The 23,997-nt window shown below is 41.8% G+C and overlaps 2 protein-coding genes across 2 annotated transcripts; both read left to right on the forward strand.

The window, feature by feature from the left end:
- Nucleotides 1-911: 911 nt before the first annotated feature.
- On the forward strand, nucleotides 912-3,549 carry LOC123182675 (S-type anion channel SLAH2-like). Its single transcript, XM_044595330.1, has 2 exons — nucleotides 912-1,536; nucleotides 1,631-3,549. Exons 1-2 carry the CDS (start codon nucleotides 991-993, stop codon nucleotides 2,876-2,878), a joined length of 1,794 nt encoding a protein of 597 aa, XP_044451265.1. The 5' UTR covers nucleotides 912-990; the 3' UTR covers nucleotides 2,879-3,549.
- A 17,912-nt stretch (nucleotides 3,550-21,461) lies between these two features.
- LOC123182682 (S-type anion channel SLAH2-like) lies at nucleotides 21,462-23,453 on the forward strand. The gene is made up of 2 exons (XM_044595341.1): nucleotides 21,462-22,070; nucleotides 22,157-23,453. The coding sequence occupies exons 1-2, from the start codon at nucleotides 21,462-21,464 to the stop codon at nucleotides 23,300-23,302; spliced, it is 1,755 nt and encodes a 584-aa protein (XP_044451276.1). The 3' UTR covers nucleotides 23,303-23,453.
- The last annotated feature ends 544 nt before the right edge of the window (nucleotides 23,454-23,997 follow it).

The raw sequence follows: 23,997 nt of genomic DNA on the forward strand, positions 1-23,997 counted from the left end.
GCTAAATTTTAGCGTGGATGCTGGAGCCAGCGCTGTCTGCCACGCTTTTCCAAACGATGGGTGCGCTGCAAAGTACTTTTTAGGGCGTCGCGCGTTGGGCGGCTGTTGGAGATGCTCTTAAGACTGTGTGGTACCACCATGCGACACACGTGATAATAAGCAATCTAAACAATTCACGCCACCACCCACACCAACTTTGGTGAATGTATTATATGATTAATGGAAAGATTTCATTATCTAAGAAACTAATATACACCTATAATTGTAGAAAAAATAACAATAAGTATGATTAGAGTTTCTTTTTCCAAACGTGTTTGCCCGTTTGAGCACGATCTGGGCCCCCTATCTTTGCACCAATTTAATCAGTCATATTCATAGTATTATTACTATTATTTAAGGCAAACTAATACATCTATACTACTCCCTCCGTCCCAAAAGATTTATTTTAGATTTATGTAGATATGGATGCATTCGATGCAACTAATCGCGCTCTAAAGTTAAATGCATCCATATCTAGATAAATCTGAGACAAGGGAAAGGAAATATTATTCGGGCGTCGCTATTCCACCAACCCACAGACTTGCGGGCTCAGCACAGAAGACCCATCTGACAAGACACGAGACATGTTCGTTCGATCGAGCTCTCCATCACATCATCCGTCCAAGTCGAGGTCACACAAGAATTTCGTCCACGTGATGCGGTGATGCGTGGAACCTTCTAGTGCTTCCCGTCCACGTGCGCGCCTCATCCCCACCCCGTGCCGGCGCCGCTGATTTGAGCCTGACCGCCTCGCCCGGCGGCGCACCACTAGCAGTCTAGCACAGGTAGGTCGGTCGATCCATCAGCCTCAGCTGGGATGTGTGTGTGCGCGTCGCGTGTATATAAGCTGGCCATGCCCACGATGCGATGCATATCCATTCACTCACCAGTTGTCCGTTTTCAAGAGCTTACAGCTGGCTTCAACGGTGGAGAGAGAGAGAGGTTGTTGCCATGGCAACGAGGGAGGTCAGCATCCAGATGGCGGGGGTACTGGACGGCCAGCCGGGGTGCGCTCTGTCCCGGGAGTCGCTTGTCGTCCGTGCCGTGCCGCGGACAGCCGGCGCTTCTTTGATGGAGGCTGCAGACGCAGTCGCCGCCGCCGACAAGATGACCAAAGACGCGGCCGGGGCGGCTCAGGATGAGACGCGGTGCTCTGTCTCGTTCAGCGTGCCAGGCTCGCCGTCGGGGCTCCACCTTGCGCAGCTCAGCATGCCGCCGTTAGTCTGCGCCGGTGATGCCGATGTGGGCACCGCTCCTGTGCTGCCGACCGAGTCAAAGGTCCCGTGGGAGCGAGACCGGCGGTTTGACCACTTCAAGACGTTCTATGGCGGCCTTGAACGGCAGCTCTCCAACCTCCGCGGGGTGCCACAGGACACCGACGTCGAGAAAGGTGCGGCGTCAAAGATCTCAGAGGAGGACATCGACAAGGACGATGAGATGCCCACTGCTGACCGCTACTTCGCCGCGCTCGAAGGCCCCGAGCTCGAGACCCTCCGTGTACGTACCACGTAACCGTGTAGCATTCCACCAAAAAGTTTCACCTTTGCATGCTACAACCGTTTTTGTGTCTAATAACAATGTGAACGTGCAGTCGACAGAGGTGGCGGTCCTGCCTAAGGACGAGACATGGCCGTTCCTGCTCCGGTTTCCAATTAGCGCCTTTGGGATGTGCCTTGGCGTGAGCAGCCAGGCCATGTTGTGGAAGACCCTGGAGTCGGAGCCCTCCACGAAGTTCCTTCACGTGCATCCGGTCGTCAACCACGTCCTCTGGTGGATCTCCGTCGCACTCATGGTGGTCGTCTCCATCACCTACCTCTTGAAGATCGTCTTCTACTTCGAGGCTGTCCGCCGTGAGTTCCACCAACCTGTGCGCGCCAACTTCTTCTTTGCGCCATGGATCGCCTGCCTCTTCCTTGTCAAGGGTGTGCCGCATCCGGTGTGGGAGATCCACCACGCCGTCTGGTACGTGCTAATGGCGCCCATCCTGTGCCTCGACCTTAAAATCTACGGACAATGGATGTCTAGCGACGAGCGACGCCTCTCTAAGGTGGCCAACCCATCGAACCGTCTCGCCGTCGTTGGCAACTTCGTCGGTGCGCTGCTTGGCGCTAGGATGGGCCTCCGGGAGCTGCCCATCTTCTTCTTTGTTGTCGGGTTGGCCCACTATGTGGTGCTCTTCGTCACTCTCTATCAGCGGCTCCCTACCAACGTGCAGCTCCCCAAGGAGCTCCACCCAGTTTTTTTCCTCTTCGTCGCTGCACCTAGCGTCGCGTCCATGGCGTGGACAAGGATCTCTGGCGAGTTCAACGATGGCGCTAAGCTCCTTTACTTCGTCTCGCTATTCCTCTACATGTCGTTGGTGGCGCGCGTCAACCTCTTTCGGGGGTTTAGGTTCTCCCTGGCATGGTGGGCGTACACATTCCCAATGACAAGTGTGGCCTTGGCGACGGCATTGTATGCATCGAAGGTAGACAACGTGCTGACACGGGCACTGGCAGTCGGGTTGTCAGGAACCGCCGTTGTCACAGTCACCGGCGTGTTAGCCGCCACCATGTACCACGCCTTCGTGCGCAAGGACCTCTTCCCCAATGATGTGTCCATCGCCATCACACGGCGACGGCCCAAGTTTAGCAAGATCCTCGCGCATCTCCGGCCATCGAGTTATGATGTCAAGGAGCTCGTTCTCTCCGTCCCAAATTTCAGTTCCTATTCCAGGCAGGGCGCCTACTCTGACTCTGGCGCCAACTCCAGGATGAACATCAGTGCCGGTGAGACTCCAATGGCACACGGGCACGGAAGAGAAGAATGTGAGACGGTAGGTGCAAAACATGTTGCTTAGTGGAACTTGTATAGAGGTCTCTATATTTTCTCCATTCTTTTTCGTTTTTGTGAACTTGCTGCACATAGTTGCAGATTAGGAGCGATATCCTTGAGCAATTTACATTGCCATGACAGTGATATAATTGCCGGACTTGACGGTTGAGCTTGTCAATTTAGTGGTTATATACTTTCGTTCATCAGAAGTAAGTTACATTTCTTACTCTATTCTGATCTCTAAGTAACTCCATAGACCTGAAATTGCAGAAACATTTCACCAAAGGTGCATCAACTAGAATGGATGGCCTAGTGAGTTTGCAACTTTGGAAGTGAGATTTTCAAATAAGAGAGAAGAATTTGCAAAATCATTTTGTGTGTGTGACTATGACATGCTATTCCCTCGTTGCTTAAATCGAAAGATACTGTTGATGGCGGTACTTTCAGACTAAGCTTTCCTTACATGATAGGTTAAAGCCAGGTTTTGGTGTTCCGTGTCTATTAGTTCCGGCATCCATATAGTTACATATTTAACCGTATTGCTTTGAACTAACTCCACAAATTCTTCTCTCTCAAAAAGGTCTACAAATTATTTCTCGTTGCTTAATGAAAACCTCATATGTGCTAACATAATTATGTATTATTTTATTTTAAAAAACTACTTGTTGCCTGGAACAGAGACAGAACTGGGTTCGTCCCACAAATCAAAGCACTTACAGATCAACTCCGCCACAAACTTCAGTTCAAAATGCATGTTCTTTTGCTTGCAGAAAGATGAACTACACTCTGAATAAAGCGTGATATCATTGCACAAGCAGGGCTAGCATACTCGTGCCACTTGCTCTATGGTTTTCCTTTTTGTAATTAACCACTGGCTCTATTGTTATCTCTACGGATGTGGAGAATCCAATATTGAGTATGTCACATAAGATTTTCTTTCGGTCGTGTTCCACTTGACACAAGCACGTGACACCATCGCAATTTGGGTACTTGCATTGCTCAAGCAAGTGTATCCTCTTCCAATACACATCATGCTTCCTAATGAGCCTGATGTAATTCATCACGTCCATGTCCGTACTAATTTCATAGGCTTTTATCTCCAGCGAACTCAAGTTGCGGTGCTCAAATTTAGGTCTTTCCCCTACCACAGTGAACTTGTAGAGACCTCGATTACTAAAGTGAGGATATAGCTACAAAAACAAAACATGTTTAAAATATCTAAAATGGTAGAGAAGATAAGATTTTTCTTCCAGATGTATGCATCAGAGGATGCATGCAGATGGCAAGAGGTTTTGCCTTCTTATTAGAAACAAATATAGATAGATAGATAGATAGATAGATAGATAAGGTGCACTACTACGTACCTCAATATAAAGATTTTTGAGGAAGGGTGCCGCATCTAAAATAGGAAGGATCCAAGCCATCCTGGAGATATTCAGCTTGCGAAAATAAGCATCTCTGAGGCTATTGAATGACAATTTCTCAAAGTAGCATTGCAGATGCCGTGCAGAGAGCTTTATGACACGAAGGGAAGGACAATAGCCAAAACTCACGCACTGGACAAAATTAGTGGCGTTGCAGACAAAGCGCTCAAGTTTTGGGACTGCCGTCAGTTCGACTCCGGGGAAAGAGCAACCATGGAGTTCCAAGGCCAAGAGCGACGAGTTGGGGGTGTCGATCTCCAATTTCTCCACAACAAAGGCCCAACGCTTGTAGTTGGTTAAGGACAGGAGCTGTCGGGGATATACCCCGCAGCGTAAACCGGCCGGAAGTATAACCCAGCCGGACTTGGTGGTTTACTTGAGACCCAGCTGAGACTTGGCGATTCACTGGCGACCCGCCCTAACTTGGCGGTTTACAAGCAACCCGCCTGAACATTATGACTCATTGGTAATCCGGCGGGCGGGACAGATGGATGACAAGGCCCAAGGCCCAGAAGGCCGGTTTATGCTAATGGTGGGCCGGTTTAAGAGAAAAGGTGTGAGGAATATTTCCCTTACAAGAAGTCAAGACCCGGACTTGTATCCGGTTTGTATTAAGATAGACTAGTCCTAATCCTAATAGGACTCCACATGTAACCCGCCCCTTCAACATATATAAGGAGGGGCAGGGCTCCCCAAAAGGGGACAAGATTCACAAGTTCCACAAGTTGGACAAGTTAGGTTTAGACAATAGCTCTCGAGATAGAGCACACTTGTAACCGTGATCATCATCATCAATATCAATGAAGCAGGATGTAGGCTTTTATCTCCACCGTGAGGGGCCGAACCTGGGTAAAACATCGCGTCTCTCGTCCCGCTCAACCCCTCTCAAGCTACCACATAGATGTGTTGGCCTCGCGACTAAGTCCACACACTAGGACATCTGCCGTGACAAATCCGACAGGAGCTCTAGCCCATGGTAGACGTCAAGGAGACCATCGATCTCCGAGGTGGTGGAGAAGAAGAAGTCGTGTAGGGTGGGGCTGGTGAGCTGGGCGAAGGCAATGGGGTAGGCCATGAGGAACGATGTGAAGCGTGGACCGAACTCGACGTCGACGAGGTATGCCTTGCGTATGGTGAGCTCAAGGCAGTCGGAGGCGTGGCTGTGATGGACTCGCCGATGGAGCGCAGGCACGGGTTGTCTACGTCTATGGGGTAGAAGGCGAGGTACAATCTTCTGACTTTGGGGGCAAAGCTGGTCGAGCAGGTGGCAAGTGATGTGTACCGGGTGTCACAAGGCTGGAGGTCGGTGGTGCTGGGACTAGGATGCTGAAGCTGGCTTTTAGTTCCCATCTCCCTCCTTCCCCTCTGATGTTTCGGTGGCAACTTTTGGGTTGTAATGCATACTTGTTCGATTTGGGGCTGCCCCCCCCCTACCTGCCACTTGTGGCGTGTACTGTTTCCTGCTAGTAGTAATCCTTCCTATTAGCAGTTCATAACTAGCATGCTTTAGATTGAGTTGTGATCGGATAATAGTTCTCTGTGGTTGGGTTTCATTAATGAAATTGGAGGGAAACCCCCTCTTATGATCAAAAAAAAGGAGAGGCGCAAGTTGGTCCGGTGATAGGTGGGGAGCAGAAACCACGTTACAATTGTGGTGTACGTGGCCATGACACTATTTGCCGAGGATCTCCAGCAATGGTGCGATACGAGTGTCGCGATGTGTATGTTGAGATCGGGGAGCATGCGCGGGAGGCGCCTCCATCGCCTCGCCACGGCGCATCAGCCAAAGATGTTTCAGATTTTTGAAGGGGCCAAAGATATTCATATCCCAAGTCATCTTGATGGGCCGAAGACGTAGCTTTGGGCCCATCAGTGGGCAGAGCGGCCCAAATCCGGTACCAAGTTGTACTTAATATTCTTTCTACAAAAAATATGTATATTTCTACCACTTCAAATCGCTATGCATCCCCTTTTTTTGGAACAAAAGTTCACCCTTCTTGAGGCAAACCAACGTTTATGTACACACGTGGTGATACGTGGATGCATTTGATATCGAGAAAACGCATAGGTCTAGTGTTATATGCCACCTTATTAGTTTGAATGCGTGCATCAAGTTCCTCTAATTTGGCTGTTAGGAATTTCCAGACTGGCTCAACAAAAATTGTGCCATTAGGTTTATCATGCAAGTTTGTTAACTTTGGATAACCAACTATATTATTTTAAATATAGATTGGAAACTTGAAAAATTATATGCATAGGTTTGACTCGGGAAGTAATTTTCCAAACATTTTCAACTTTCTTAGTTATTAAACATGTACTGCAATGCAAACTAGTTGGTGAAGTTAGATGCCTTTTTCCATCTCCAAACATCACCTTTTTGTGAACCAGAAGGCGAATGTGTTAATAAACGGGTTTTTTAAGGTGCAACTTTTTGGTAAAAAACATAATCTAGATTATTTTGAGGATATCCAAGTTGGAACGAAAAATATCATCATTAAACATGGGAGAGAGTTGTCTCGAATCAAGAAGTTTATGGTATAAAGGCAAGGGAGGCATCAAAACCGTATGTTCTGTAGCAATGTATTGACATCACAAATAAATCAGCTGTGTTTCTGAACTTTGATCCAGTTGTCTCAGTAGTACGCGCGAATCATGAATAAAGTTGTTGGGTGTGTAGAAGGTGAGAGAAGTGGAGAGAGATGATCGTGCATGATCATATAAGCTAAAAAAGGTCAGGTCGACATGACAAATTGAGCAATATAGAACAGCAAATAGATAGGAATTGAGAGTGTCTGAGGATACAATGCAAGTTGATGCAAATCACCCAAAAAATGGTGGATGCATGCATGGTATATCATGTGCATTGTAGAATCTCATTTCCTTTTGGCCTAAACTACAAAACAAAGGTTTCCTTTGCTTCATAGGATAGGAATATCATAGGAATGGGAAAATTATAGGAAGTGAGAAGACATGTATCTCAATTCGACAATTTCTATTAGAAAAGATATGTCATTTGATGCATGGGATAGGTCGCTGCCTCCACGCACCGACGAGTAGGTGGCCACAACGCTCGTGTACTGTTTCCTGCTAGTAGTAATCCTTCCTATTAGTAGTTCATAACTATCCTGCTTTAGATTGAGTTGTGATCGGATAATAGTTCTCTGTGGTTGGGTTTCATTAATGAAATTGGAGGGAAACCCCCTCTTATGATCAAAAAAAAGGAGAGGCGCAAGTTGGTCCGGTGATAGGTGGGGAGCAGAAACCACGTTACAATTGTGGTGTACGTGGCCATGACACTATTTGCCGAGGATCTCCAGCAACGGTGCGATACGAGTGTCGCGATGTGTATGTTGAGATCGGGGAGCATGCGCGGGAGGCGCCTCCATCGCCTCGCCACGGCGCATCAGCCAAAGATGTTTCAGATTTTTGAAGGGGCCAAAGATATTCATATCCCAAGTCATCTTGACGGGCCGAAGACGTAGCTTTGGGCCCATCAGTGGGCAGAGCAGCCCAAATCCGGTACCAAGTTGTACTTAATATTCTTTCTACAAAAAATATGTATATTTCTACCACTTCAAATCGCTATGCATCCCCTTTTTTGGAACAAAAGTTCACCCTGCTTGAGGCAAACCAACGTTTATGTACACACGTGGTGATACGTGGATGCATTTGATATCGAGAAAACGCATAGGTCTAGTGTTATATGCCACCTTATTAGTTTGAATTCGTGCATCAAGTTCCTCTAATTTGGCTGTTAGGAATTTCCAGACTGGCTCAATAAAAATTGTGCCATTAGGTTTATCATGCAAGTTTGTCAACTTTGGATAACCAACTATATTATTTTAAATATAGATTGGAAACTTGAAAAATTATATGCATAGGTTTGACTCGGGAAGTAATTTTCCAAACATTTTCAACTTTCTTAGTTATTAAACATGTACTGCAATGCAAACTAGTTGGTGAAGTTAGATGCCTTTTTCCATCTCCAAACATCACATTTTTGTGAACCAGAAGGCAAATGTGTTAATAAATGGGTTTTTTAAGGTGCAACTTTTTGGTAAAAAACATAATCTAGATCATTTCGGGGATATCCAAGTTGGAACGAAAAATATCATCATTAAACATGGGAGAGAGTTGTGTCGAATCAAGAAGTTTATGGTATAAAGGCAAGGGAAGCATCAAAACCGTATGTTCTGTAGCAATGTATTGACATCACAAATAAATCAGCTGTGTTTCTGAACTTTGATCCAGTTGTCTCAGTAGTACGCGCGAATCATGAATAAAGTTGTTGGGTGTGTAGAAGGTGAGAGAAGTGGAGAGAGATGATCGTGCATGATCATATAAGCTAAAAAAGGTCAGGTCGACATGACAAATTGAGCAATATAGAACAGCAAATAGATAGGAATTGAGAGTGTCTGAGGATACAATGCAAGTTGATGCAAATCACCCAAAAAATGGTGGATGCATGCATGGTATATCATGTGCATTGTAGAATCTCATTTCCTTTTGGCCTAAACTACAAAACAAAGGTTTCCTTTGCTTCATAGGATAGGAATATCATAGGGATGGAAAAATTATAGGAAGTGAGAAGACATGTATCTCAATTCGACAATTTCTATAAGAAAAGATATGTCATTTGATGCATGGGATAGGTCGCTGCCTCCACGCACCTACGAGTAGGTGGCCACAACGCTCGTTGGTCATGGAGCCCCCCCCCCCCCCCCCCCGCCCCCCCCACACGATGGCCAACTCGGCAAGACCCCAGTGGCTAAGGCACCACCCAAAGCCATGGTAACTCGTACGATATGATGTTGTCCTTCGCGCAATACTGAGTCAATGTCGTGGTGCTGACTTGTGTGATTTGTCTTTGGGTACCGGTAGAACTCCAGTTGTGCAGACTTTGGTGTATATGATCTTCTTTTACCTATTTTGTTTATTTTTTGTTTTCCCATTACAGATATATCAATTTTTTTTCTAAAATATATAAGTGGAAAAATACAAAATATTTACTAGTTTTATAAAAATGTTTGGGTATTAAAAATGCTCATCGCATATCAGAAAATGTTCATCGCGTACTTTAAAAATATATTTAATATGTATTTCATGAATTTTTCATATTGTAATTGAAAAATGTTCACCATGTATTAAGTAATTTTCATCATGTGCTACAAAAAGATATTCACCGTGTGTTAATTCTTGTATTAACAAAATATTAATCATGTCTTCAAAAATGTCCATAGTGTATTTCAGACAAAAATAAATCATCATGTGTTAAAACAAATATATCATATATTAAAGAATGTATAAATAAATGTTCTTCATGTACATCTGAACACATTCATTGTATGTTAATAATGTTCATCACGTGCTGAAAAAAATACCTCATGCATCAGAAAAATGTTCAGTATGTATTAAAAAGTTCATTTGTGGAAATTATATTTTCCTAAGGAAGAAAAGGAAAAAAGGAAAAAGAACAAGAAAAAAAAACTGAAAACGGTATATAAAATAGGGGAAAGGGAAAAAACTTAACTGAATAAAGGTAAAAGGAAAAAAAAGTAAAAGATGAAATGTTCATCGCATATTGAAACTGTGCATCATTTATTTCAAAAATGTTCATTGTGTACTCAAAAAAAATACGTGCAAAATTATGCATGCCATTTTAATGACGGAAATCACATATTTTTAAAATACACAGTGCACTTTCCTTTGACTGACAATGGTACACTTTTTTGATATGATGAACATTTTTGAAGAAATGATGAAAATTTTCTACATACTCGATGAGTAGTACACGATTACCATTTTGAACACATGCTAAATTTCTCTTAAATAATGTTGAATATTTCATGATACAAAGTAAACAATACACGATTAACCTTTCTGAAATACATGGTTTATATATTTTCAAATACACAGTCAATCCTTTTTAAATATGCGCCAACTATTTTTAAATACAATATGAGATTTTTAAATTGACAAAAAAAATTCTTATGAAAGATTACAAATATTTTTGTCTTACACGCTGAACAAAAAGAAAGAGCCAGAAGAAGGAAAAAAGTGAGACGAAGAAAATAAAAAATCAAAAGGGAAAAACCGGAAAAATAAATAATATAAACACTAAAAAAGAAAATGGAAAATGGAAAGGAAGAAGAGAAATAAAAAGAAAGAGAGACAAAAGCAAAAGGGATGGAAAAAATCAGATGGACACACGTGCAGTAAGAGAAAGCAGAGGATGTTCAAAAAAAAAGAGAAAGCAGAGGAGCAGACGCACGTGTCGAGCACCTACCGAAATAAACCAGCTGTCTAGCAAAAACCACAAGAAATCGATAATTGGGACATGGCCCACTAGCAATCGGATGTAGGTGAGAATTATATTCGCCTCACAATAAGCGAGATACAGCTGGTTTCTATAGGGCGCCGTCAGCGCTAGTTAACGTGTATTTTCATTAACTGGCGCAGTGAGAGATAACTGTTCCCGTTTTTGGGAAGCTTCCAGAAGCTTACAAGCAGGGTTTTTTCATTTACATTGTCCCAGGCCAATTTTATTCGGGTTTTATTTATTTTTCTTCTTACTTTTTAAAATGCATGAACTTTTACAAAATTAGAAAAATTTCTTCAAATTCAAAAACATTTTCACATCTATGAATATTTTTCAGTTTTATGAACATTTTTTATTACAATTTATGAACATTTTCCCCAAATAGATGAACTTTATTTTCAAATTCTGCTAACTTTTTTCAAATTCACCAGTTTTTTCAAAATTCATGACTTTTTCAAACTGATGAATTGCTTTTCAAATTGACCATTTTTTCAAAATTCATGACCTTTTCAAACTGATGAACCTTTTAAAAAAACAATGAACTTTTTTCCAAACTCATGGACATTTTAAAAACTTGGTGATTGTTTTTTTTTCAATTTTCTCGTTCTGTTTTTCTAAATTCGTGACATTTATTTTCATGTACATTTTTGTGAACTTTTCTCAAATTCCAGCTGTTTTCAAAAACCTGTGTACTCTTTTCAGATTATACCTTTTTTAAAATGTTATGAATTTTTTAAAAAGTCAATTGTCAACCAGCGAAATGCATGCGAGCTTGCAGAGAGATTTTTTAGGCAACGAGCTAAATGAGATGCCTGCGATTTAAAAAAACACCTGTAATTTTATTCAAAGTTATAACAATTACAGTTACACTGATTTGAATCTAAGATGTGAGAAAATACAAAGTAACTCCTAAAACTAAGAATTACAATAAGATCTCTTGGCGACATGTTCTTCGTGCTATCAATCTCTACCAGAAAAAATACTTCAAAAACTTTGGTAAAAAGGCTGCAATTGGACTGGAGCAACGTTGTTGTCCCTCTTTCATCCGCACGAACATTATCAATAATGTTTTTTGAATGCGCCTTGAGTCGGTCATCCAAAAAAAATGGGAAATCTTGATCGATGAACATACTTGGGTCCAGGATGATCCCCTAGAAGTGCGGGCCGTCAAATCACGATATCTTGATGGTGATGTCGATAACAGATTTCTCTTCGACAAATAATCAATCCAACAAAAAAACTTGACACACCAATATAAACTCATCGTATCCGAATAATCGTATATGTGAGGACAGAAAACTCTCTAATCCCATGGCACCGCTAAAAAAACGAGAGTAATTTTATTCTCACAAAATATGAAGTTCACTAGAAGTTGACGTAGAACATAACAATCTTCCGGTGCGAGGTCACCTCGCGGCACCAAGATGGCAGCCGGAGGCGAGGGGACCAAAGATCCGTGATGGCGGCCGTGGAGGCTGTTGCAGCGCTGTAAAGATACAAGCGACTATGCAAGCGAGCGAGCGATGGTGGGTTGGCTCACTACCCCTAGGCTTCGAGCGCCAAGTGGGCTAAGCGGCGCTTTGGGCATAGAACATAAGCTCTCAGAGATATTACTCTCGATATGGGCGCCCTTATGTCTCTCGCTGTAAGCGAGACAGAGGGAAATCTCACATCGGGCCGGTCGCGCGGGAGGCCATGGGCTCATTTCTTCATTTATTTTTCTTGCATGTTTTTTGATTCCGTGCTTTTTTACATTGGTTTGTACAACAAAAGAACACTTTACATAATTCTTTTAAAAAATGAAAGATGCATTTGAAATAATTGAATGTGTACAGAGAAAATGTTTCACATGTGTATGAAAAATATATACAATGCGTGTGAAAAAGATGTTCATGTATTTAATTATTTTAATCAAGCATTGCCAAAAAATGAAAAAATTATTTTATAAAATTGATCAAGCATTTGAGAAATCTTTAATGTGTATAGAAATAATATTGACCATGTATGCAAAAATAATAATCTTTTATTGTATTAAAAATGTTAAATTGCATTGTGAGATGTTAATCAACCATTTGAAAATGTTAAATATATATAAAAATAAATAAATAAATAAATATATATATATATGTCTATAATGTCTGCAAAAAGTTAATCATGTATTTAAACAATGTTAATCAAACTTTTGAAAAAAAATATTTGATAAGTGTTGACTATGCATCCAAAAAATATTAAATGTGTATAGAAATTTTTTGACCATGTATTCAAAGATGTAAAACTTGCTTTTGAAAAATGATAAATGTGTGTAGAAAAACTGTCGACCATGCATTAAAAAATTGTTGTACTTGTATTTGAGAAATATTGAATGTATATAGAAAAATGCTGACCATGGATTAAAAAAACTGTTGACCATGCATCTAACTCGCTTACTGCGAGCTAGACGGTCCCTCGCCTCAGTTGCCCCTTGTTCAGACCGGCCCGTGTACTAAATTTCCTTATTATTTGAAAAATATCATAGTACGTTAAAAATATTTGTGAAATGTAAACATGTTCATGCAATTTATAGAAAATTATTATATCATACTTTATTATATAATATGTTCACAAGTTTAAAAATATGTCCATACCATACTTTCAAATATTTATGAAATGTAAAAGTTTGTTCGCATATTTTGAAAAAAAAATGTCTGTACCACTAAACAAAATGTGTACATGTTAAAATTATGTTTATGATACTGTTTAAATGTTCAAAAAATGTAAAAAATTGTTCACGTAATTCTTGAAAACAAAATTAGACCATTCAAAAAGTTGCTCATGACATTTTCAAAATTTGAAAAGTTCAAAAATATGTTAATGGCATGTCAAAAAACTATTCATAAAATGGAAAAAATATTGGTACAATTTCTAAAAAATATTCATGTCATTAAATGAATTATCATGATTTTTTACAAAATATTTATACCATTAAATAAAATCTTCGCCTGTTTAAAATTATGTTTATGTCATTTTAGAAATGTTCATCAAAATTTAAAAACTTAGTGACATAAATTTTAGAAAAAACTTTGTACCAGGCAATAAATTGCTCATGACATTTAAAAATTAGTCGAACATTTTAAATTTCTTTCAAGACAATTTTTAAAATTATTAATTAAATTTAGCTATTTTTTCAATTTCTAAAAACAAATTTGTCATTAAAAAGTATTCAACTACTTAACAATTTTTTTGCATGTTTTACAGAATTGGTTGTGAAAATTTTGAAAAATGTTCAATGTGTGTTTATAAATATTCACTATGTATTATAAATATTCACTATGTTTTATGTATCTGGAAAATATTTTAACATGTATCAAAAAAATATTCAACCGGTATACAAAAAATGTTTAATGTGTATTTAAAAAAAGCATGTATTTGAAAAATGAAAAGGAAAAATTCAGTAAAAAATAAAAATTAATAGACAAAGAAAAAGCTGGAAAAAGCAAGATAAACCAATAAATAAATACATAAAAAATATAGGAAAAACCTGACTGGAACCTTCAGAAATCTGTACGGAAGGTTCCCGAACCAGCAAAACTATTGTGCTATTCCGCTTATGGGGTCTCGCATTAGGCAGAGACATAGTTTTTTAGCTCATGCTCGTATCATCTAGCAGAAAATGAACAGGTGGGTTTCAAATGGCCTACCATGTTGATATGGGTTCTTGGGTCGTCAATCCCAAGTATTTCTTGTTCCTTACACCACCTCTGGCTGGTTTGTAATGTCCTTAGTTCCCCACGTCATCCCCACCATGCTCGCCCTTGTGCAGACATCTCTACAGCATGCGGCTGCATCGTGATCCATGCAGAGAAAATTCACACCCCACTGACCAGCTTAGCATCGGCGACGGTTAGGGCAGTGAATGAGGAGTTGCGGAAGTGGTGTTGCATGAGAAGCAACGCAAACCCTCGGCGCGCCAGTCTCAAACGGAAATACACAGAGCTAGGTGATGGTTGTTAGTGAGGTTGCGTGTGCGTGAAGGAAAAGCACGGTGTTGTTTGTTTGAGTTGATACCCAAGTAAGCATGCGCCACAAACTTTTGCCATTAATTTCCTTTCCACAAAGTGCCAAACGGCAGGCATCATCACAACAGTTAGATGGATATGCACTTTACGCATTTCTATTCGTAAATTGTAAGCCGCGCATGCAATTGAGCTGAAATCTTGTTTATTTACTACTCGAGAAATTTCTATTCATGAAGGTCTTGGTAGTTGTCTGTCTATGGTATGAGATCCAATGCCTTTTAGCATTTACAATTTGTAGCACAATAATATTCTCACACTTTTGACCCATTTTCAATACTACAAAGGCGAATAGCATTGGCCGACCAAATCATATCATCACTGAGACACTTCTGGCCGATCAATGCTTTTGTGGCAGTGATGACTTCAACATCACAAACGGGCCAGATGACTGGTAGTGATTGATACGTCTCCGACACATCTATAATTTTTGTTTTGGTCATGCTATATTTATATCATTTGTATGCACTTTCGGTATAATTTCATATCACTTTTATTTGTACTAACCAATTAATTGAGTGCCAAAGGCCAGTTTCGGTTTTCTATTGGTTTTGCTTTTTCAGGTGCAAAAAAATCAAAGCCGGGAAAATCCAAAAAAATTACTCTAAAATTCTTTAGGCCAAAAGACTCTAGTAGCCAGAAGATGGAGCCAGGGGAGCCACTGGGTGGCCAGGCACCCACTCAACGCGCCCTTAGGGCGGGTGGGCCTATCATGTGGGAGCTATATAGGTCGGTTTGACCTCTCCTTCGGCCGCAAGAAAGATCCTAAAATATAGAAAATTCTTTAAATTTCAGCCCCATCAGAGTTACGGTTCTCCCATTATTGAAGAAATAGTGATTTGACGTAGAAAAAGTATCAAAAACTGAGATGAACTAAGAGATCCAATCTTGGTGGGGCTCTCGCCCTTCGGGAACCATGACCACCAAGGACCTAGGGGAGAGGCCAAGGAAGAAGGAGAGAGGCCTCTATCTCCACCTCTTTTCGGTGGCGCCGGACTGCCGCTAGGGGAACCATAATAACCACCATCGTCTCCATCAACTCCGCCGCCTTCATCAACATTTCCATCACCTTCCTGCATATTTATTCAGTGGTCCACTCTACCACAAAACGTTGTAATCCCCCTCTTGAACATGGTGTTTGATGCTATTAATTATTATCCAGTGATCTATTACATCATTGTTATGTTTGAGTAGATCCCTTTTGTCCTATGGTTAATTGGTGATCTATACGGTTAATTTGAGTTGTATGTTGATATGTTGTTGTCCTTTGGTGCCCACATGTATGTGGATCACACTTTGGGGCTAGTTGTATGTTGAGAAAACTATGCATAGGACGGACATGATGATAGGGATTACCAAACCTGAGTGTAGGGATTAATACATATGGGATGAAGAAGGACCAATTTATCTTAAAACTATGGTTGGGTTTTACCTTAATAAATTATTTGTATTTGTGTATGCTTGATAGGGTTTCAATCATAAGTATGTATGATTCCAAGTACGGATAGTATGTTAGCAGAGGCCTCTCCCACATATAAAACTACAATGTTGATTATCATCTAAATATTGTAGCTGAAAAATTCGACACCTCCTATCACCGCTACTCCATACTCATTGTTTTTTACTTTCTTGTTTCTTTATATTGCAGCAAAGAGTTGCTATTTACAAGTTCTTTAGTTTCTTGCAAAGCCACCCTTTTATGCCTACAAAATAATTTTATTTTTTATTTCTAGGTAAAGCAAACATTTGGTGTATATAGGGTTGTATGGTTGATAGAACCTTAGAGAATACAAATCCTACCTTTAGCTCCTCGTTGGTTTCAACACTCTTACTTATCGAAAAGGTTACATTTGAGCTCCCTACACTTGTGGTTTATCAATACCTTTTCTAACACGGATGCTAGGGAGCAATACCATAGGTCGAATATTCTTGTGTGCATCTGTTGGCTTTATCACTAAGTAGCCTTTATTCCCATTCTTTACTTGTTTCTTATGTTTATTTAATGGTAGGAAATGAATAGTACCAAAAAAGATGTACTTGCTCCTAAGGCTGTGGAATCTCCCAGAATTCCCAATGTTGAAGAGAGATACTTGATGGATTATCTTAAATCCATTTATGCTTATGACGAGAACCCAGCTGACATGGTTGGGGAGATCATTAGGAGATCATACACACTTTTTGAAATACCGCTTGTCTAAAAAAGGGAAACACTTGGATGATTTATTAATCAGATTGCATTGCTTTGCTAAACTTTGTGTGCTCAATATAGAACAATTTGTTGCTTTAGGAAGGATACTAAACACATCCCCCTTTCAATGTGAGTACAATGATAATCATACCTTAGCTTCCTATGTTAAGGGAGAATATCATTATTACCAGATAGAACAAATTGAAGAATTTGTTACTTTCATGGTGCTTATGAAATTGCCTCTTTGCTTGAGAATTCTAGAAGTGATAATGCTACTATGAAATCTGAATTTTTTTCTATACTTAAATATTTATTTAAAAATTTGAATAGTAATCCTTATGTTAATTACTAATGAAATTAAAAGGATCGCCTCTATCGGAGAAGAGACTGGCATTTTGCAGGAACCAATGGAAGAAGAAAATGATGTGAGCTCATTAGATGAAAAAGATGAGGAGGAGAGTGAAGGATAAAAGGAGGAAGGGAGGATTAGCTACATGTGCCCACTTTCCAACAAGAGTAACTCTTTAACTCATACAATGTTTAATTATTCCCTTTTTGTTGACTTTGATGCTTATGGCCAAGAGGGCCCTCAGAATAATACTTATGGAGATGAACTTGCTATAGTTCCTTATGTTAAAAAATGTAGTTGTTAATTGATAGTCCTATTATCCTTTTGAATTCTCTCAATTACATTATACCAGAGAAGTTTGCGCTTATTAATGATTACATTTATGGGTTGTGTTTATCTTATCCACACAATGATTCTAATTAAAATAATATGCATGTGCTTTCTGCTCTTGTTTGCAATTATTATGAGAGAGGGACTTCATTTCTCCCTCTTTATGTTTCTAGTCAAATAAAATCGTAAGAAACCGCCTACACTATATATTGACCTTTACTTTGTGTTCATGATTTGTTCTCTTATGGCATGCCAGTGCATAGTAGACTTCATTGTTACATGGTCTATGTTACTTTGTGCTCACCATTGAGATCTAAATCATTGTTAATCAAAATTGTCTTTGATATACCTTGGGATCATGGTGGAATGGTTAATTGAGCACAATATGCCTAGCTTTATGGCTTAAAAGAAAACATTGCCTGGGAGACCGTCAGGAAGTTTTTGGAGAGGCTTTTCTTTATTATTTTGTGTGCTTTTAAACTTTTTGAAAGCAAACAATAAAGAGGGGAACTTAAAAAATTTTCAAAATAGGGAAGTGATTAGAAAGGTGTGCATTGCAGAAGTATGAGTGTGCCTTGAACATTTCTGTTACCGCCATGAAACAAAATAAATCTTTTCATGAAACCTTCTCAACCAATTTTTTATCCTAATGTATAAACCACTGTACCACAAACATGAAGTGCCAGGGTTTACCTTTAGCATATGGTAGTTTGCAATTTATGTGTGTTCTGCTGAGATAGAAACTTTTCTTGCAGTATTTTCTTATATTTTAATAAGAATATGGTAAAATCATGACATTAACATAGTATAGATATGTGAGTTCTCTGTTACATTCTAATTTCTTAGAAGTTTTGGAGATACAGAAGTATATGTTTCATCTACATCTTTATAGACTGTCATATTTTGACAGATTGTTGTTATAGTTGTCATAAACTGCTTATGTTCACAATTTTATTGTTCTCATTTTGCATGGGCGTGCTAGAATTGTTTAGTATACAATAGGTAATGATAAATTATAATTAAAAATATTGTTACAATAGGACATGATGGGACTTGATGATATTTCTGTTAACCCCTCTAATAAAAGTTATGTTGAGTTTTTAAGACAGAAGGGAGAGAGTGATATGAGAAAATGTTGGAGACACAAGAGCTCAAGCTTGTGATGCCCAAGGCATCACCGAGGAATTATTTGAAGAGGTATCAAGCTCCAAGCTATGGGATGCCGCGACATCCTCCATCTTCCTCAACAAATGCCAGTTTATCTTGGTCAAACCTAACATTTTATTGGTTCACGTGATATGCGTAAATTTTTGGAGCATGATTTTTATTTTTATTTCGAATAAACATGCACCATGCTGGTTTGGGATGATTCTTTATGGTCCTTGGTTGATTTATAAAATGCTATATGCACTTCACTTATATCTTCTGACTTTGGCTTTATAGAGTGGAGAGAATTGCAAAAACCATTGAAATTGAAGGCTAGGTTTTTCAGAAACATGGATTTACAAATTTATGCCAAAAATCACTAATTTTGTGCCTATTTTTTAACAGTAACACTAGTCGGCGGCTTAGACCATTTTTAGCATGAGACCCGCCTATAAGGGTGACGTGGCATAAAAAGCTAATTACATACCCAGTACAATTTTCTCTTACAAAATGACCACTAGAAAAGCAATCGGGTCCTTCATGGCCTTCCTCTCCCACCATTCCGTTGATAGACACCGGCGGCCACTCCCTCTTCAAGCAGCCATCGTTGATCCCCATGATGTCGACGCGGACGCCTACCTGAGCCAGGAGAAAGGCAGCGCCTGGCCAATGATGTGGCCATGGCGGGGCCTAGTGGCAGCAATGGCGCACTCGCCAGGAATATGAGGGGCAGTGCACCTCAAGCATTGCCATCCCTCATCACGACTACGTGGGCTACCTTCGTCGTCGCACCCTCACCGTCTGTCGTCGTCACGCCTCCTCTTCACTTTGTCGGCACCGATACAGCAAGGGGAGGCTGGGCATCGTACGCGTGGGGGGAGACGCATAAGAGGCGTCGGGCTGAGTAGAGGAAATGAGAGGAAGGAGCACAGAGAGAGCAGCAGAGGCGCGGTAGCCGCATGGGCCGCCTAGGATGGGGCTAGGGTTCGCCGCTGCCTCCATTCAGGAAGCTGTCACCACCGTGTCGAAGAAGCTCAAGGTCGTGGGGGGGGGGAGGGGGGAGGGAGGAGTTGCGCGAGTAGGGCGGCAGCGGGCGGCTGTGCTGAGAGAAAATAGGACCTTATCCTCTTCGGCACTTTTACAATTTAGTCTTTGCTATTCCGTCTAATTGTGATCCGTTATGTCATGTCACGTCACCCTTATAGACAGGTCCCACATGTCATCACCGTGCTCAAAACGGCCTAAGGCACCGACGAGTGTTTTCTATAAAATAAAATAAAATAATATAGGGACACAATTACTGTTTTTTCGCACAAAACTATAAACATGTGTTTCCTACAACCCTAGCCTTCAATATTGATGGTTTCTGCAATTCACTGTATATAAACAGAATGGGCTTTTCTGTGCTTTACTTATATCTTTTGGAGTTTGGATACTTGTTTCTCTATGCCTAGCATCATGTTATTTGTAGAATGCTTTTTTTCTTCACTTATACTTGTTAGAGCGCGAAAATAGTTGTTTCACGCATCGATGAGCGAAACCCAACTGTTGCATTACTCGCTCCAGAAGAGCCCAGTCAATCTTGCGTAGAACAACCACGCTCTGTTCCGCAGGCCGCAAGAGCATCAAGAATGGGACGCAGTCCATTAACGAAATATTTAGCTATTACTTTATAGATCACATTGCGAAGACCGATGTGCCTGAAATCAGTGTCTCTGAAAGAATCCGGCCGGAAACCATCCGGTGAGTTCATGATTTGATCTGCTTAAGATATGCTAATATTGGTTTGCTCAGTTGCAACGCAGCCACTTTTGTTAGTCAAATTGCTTAGCTGGTGTATTAATCCCTCCAGCAAGTTGTCATATAGGATCTCTATTTAAGAAAGGCTAGTGCAGCGATCGTGCAGGTAATTAACATATGGCTCACATGTGCTCTTAATTAATTCCTTTCTATTCTAAATATATTTTAAAAAATGAAAGCTGCGTATGATGTGAGACTTTGTTACAACGTGACGCAAGATGTCTCTTAATTAATTTCCACCACTAATTGGTGTTAAAGTTTCCAGCTATGTCTGTACAGAGCTAACCGCAAATCGTGATGACGCTGCTTCAATTGATGGTGCACACAGACTTGGGTTTTCCTCGGTTAACCACGGAACCAAACAACTAAATTTGGGTTAATCATATTCGGGGACTATTTTCTTTATGATTATTTCGGTGGCAATTCAACAGAAAATGGAATTCGAAATTTTTGAATAAACCAAACAGAATTAAGCATATGAATGCCCTTCTCTAATTATATGCGTGCAAGTGCCAACGAAAATATAATATCCTGAAAATTCTTCTCAAGACAAATCTACACTTATCATTTTCCAACTTCAAAACTGAGAATTAAAACAACATTATTGGTCAAGCAATCAAATGAAATCTCTGCCAACTGGAAAAATCAAATGAAATTGTATAAGCTATCAAGGAAGGGAACATTTTTAAAAGAAAAAGGCTAGCGATGGTCTCTATCTTTTCTTTTAGGGAGCAATGGTCTCTATCTGATTACATCAAAACATGCATATACCTTCTTTACAATTCCACCCAATTCTTAACAGGTTATCTCAAGTTAAAATGCTATTACGAGATGCTAACCTAAGTCCAGAGAAGCATTTTCACCGTCAAAGGGGTCTCTTTGTCCTGCTCTCCATGTGTGTATATAAGGTGGCCACGGTGATGCACATGTATCCACGACGAACTGACTGCCCTGCTGCCAGAGTTGTGTTTACTACCACACAGCTTGTTGGCTTGTTGCCATGGCGGGCAGGGGGGCCAGCATCAGCAGAATACGGATGGCGGGGCTGCCCGGGACGGGCGCCGGTGGCCACCATGCCGTTCCGACTGGTGGCGCCGCCGTGGCGGTTCACGGTGAGCCGACGCTGGGGGACACGCCGTTGTCCGTCTCCTTCAGCGTGCCGAGCTCGCCGTCCGGGATCCACCTCGCGCAGGGACGACTCCGCATGCCCCCGTCCGCCCACGCCAGCATCGCTGAGGTGCACGCTACTCCGGTGCTGCCAAGCGAGTCAGAGCAGGTCGAGGGTCGCCATCTCGTCGTGCCGCAGCTGGTAAAGCATGCCCAACACCACTCGCAGTCGTCGCTGGTGATCCAAAGTGCCGGAGAGGGGCCGCGGAGCAACAGCACGCGCGAGCTGGACCGCCAATTCGACCAGTTCAGGACCTTCTCCGGCCGGCACAACCGCCAGCTCTCCAACCTCCGTGGCCTGCCTCAGGACCCGCCGGGGACGGACGTCGAGCACGGTGCAGTGTCCAAGCTCTTCGAGGAGGACACCAACGAGGATGACGACGTCCCCACCGCCGACCGCTACTTCGCTGCCCTCGAAGGACCTGAGTTTGACACCCTTCGTGTATGTACCGTGTCCGTGCCCCCAAACTTTCACCTTCCTTACTAAAACCATCGTCGTTGGTCTCTAACTAAAGCATGGACATGCAGTCAACAGAGGTGGCGGTGCTGCCCAAGGACGAGCCATGGCCATTCCTTCTTCGGTTCCCGATTAGCGCATTTGGGATGTGCCTTGGCGTGAGCAGCCAAGCGATGCTATGGAAGACGCTCCAGTCGGAGCCCTCTACGGCATTCCTCCGCGTACACCCTGCCGTCAGCCACGTCCTCTGGTGGATCTCACTCGCCCTCACCGTCATCGTCTCCATCACCTACCTCCTCAAGGTTGTCTTCTACTTCGAGGCCGTCCGCCGCGAGTTCCACCACCCTGTGCGCGTCAACACCCTCCTCAAGGGTGTGCCACACCCGGTGTGGGAGATCCACCATGTCGTCTGGTACCTTCTCATGGCGCCCATCTTCTGGCTCGATATCAAGATCTACGGCCAATGGATGTCCAGTGGTGAGAGGCGCCTCTCCAAGGTGGCCAACCCATCCAACCACCTTGCCATTGTCGGCAACTTTGTCGGCGCGCTACTTGGTGCCAGGATGGGCCTCCGGGAGCTACCAATCTTCTTCTTCGCTGTTGGGTTCGCCCACTACGTTGTGCTCTTTGTCACCCTCTATCAGCGGCTCCCCACCAATATGCAACTCCCCAAGGATCTCCACCCGGTCTTCTTTCTTTTCGTCGCTGCGCCTAGTGTGGCATCCATGGCCTGGACGAGGATCTCTGGCGAGTTCAACGATGGTGCCAAGCTCCTTTACTACGTCTCACTCTTCCTCTACGTGTCATTGGTGGTGCGCGTCAACCTCTTTTGGGGGTTTAGGTTCTCGCTGGCGTGGTGGGCATACACATTCCCGATGACAAGTGTTGCCCTGGCGACGGTATTGTATGCATCAGAGGTGGACAACTTGGTGACGCGAGCAATGGCACTCGGGCTTTCGGGGATTGCCACCATGACCATCATTGTGGTGCTGGCCGCCACCATGTACCACGCCTTTGTGCGCGGAGACCTCTTCCCTAATGATGTGTCCATCACCATCACAAAGCAGAGACCTAAATTCAGCAAGATTCTCGCTCACCTTCAGACGTGTGGCTCCGATGTCAAGGAGCTCGTTGTCTCTATCCCCAATTTCAATTCAAATTCCAAGCAAGGCGCCTACTCTGACGACTTTGACTCCAATGCTAGGATGAACAACTGACTCGATGAGGGTCCAATGACTCACATGCATGGAAGAGCATGGCGTTAGATGGCGCTGGAAGACATTGTATGCATGGAATGCACGCGCATCTGGTTTACAGTGATGAGTACAAACTCATTTGTACATAATTCTTTCTCTGTGTTTGTTGAAGTATCATAATTTGCCAATTTTGCTGCACACAGTGATGGATTGGCAGCAATATCCTCGAGCAATTTGCATTGCCATGATGATGATATGAGTTCAGGAATAAACTGTTGGGTTTGTAAATTTAGTGGTTATTATATTCGTGTTCTTCAGAAGTGCACATAAACCTCAGTCACATTTTTAGAACTCCAGTGCCATCTACATGTAACTCCATCAAATTCTCTCAAGAAAGAAAAGTAACTACATAAATAAATAAAGGTTTTTTTTATCATCTATGCCACAGTACAAAGCATTTAATGGAAGGTGCATATAAATAAAAAGGGTGTGGCTAGGTCTCAGCCGACTGAGACTTTACCAAGTCTAAGTCAAGTGACATAACATGTAAGAAACAAAAAAAAACTAAAATTAAAATTTTGCATGTATCTCCATGTAAGATCTTGTGGATATAGCATCGACTGGGACTTGATTAAATCTCAGTCGACTGAGATTTATAAATCCCGAAATAAGAATGTGCCTAGTGTGTGCTACTTTAGAAGTGAGAATTACAAAAA

The sequence above is a fragment of the Triticum aestivum genome, chromosome 1A (assembly GCF_018294505.1).
Source record: "Triticum aestivum cultivar Chinese Spring chromosome 1A, IWGSC CS RefSeq v2.1, whole genome shotgun sequence".
Lineage (NCBI taxonomy): Eukaryota > Viridiplantae > Streptophyta > Magnoliopsida > Poales > Poaceae > Triticum > Triticum aestivum.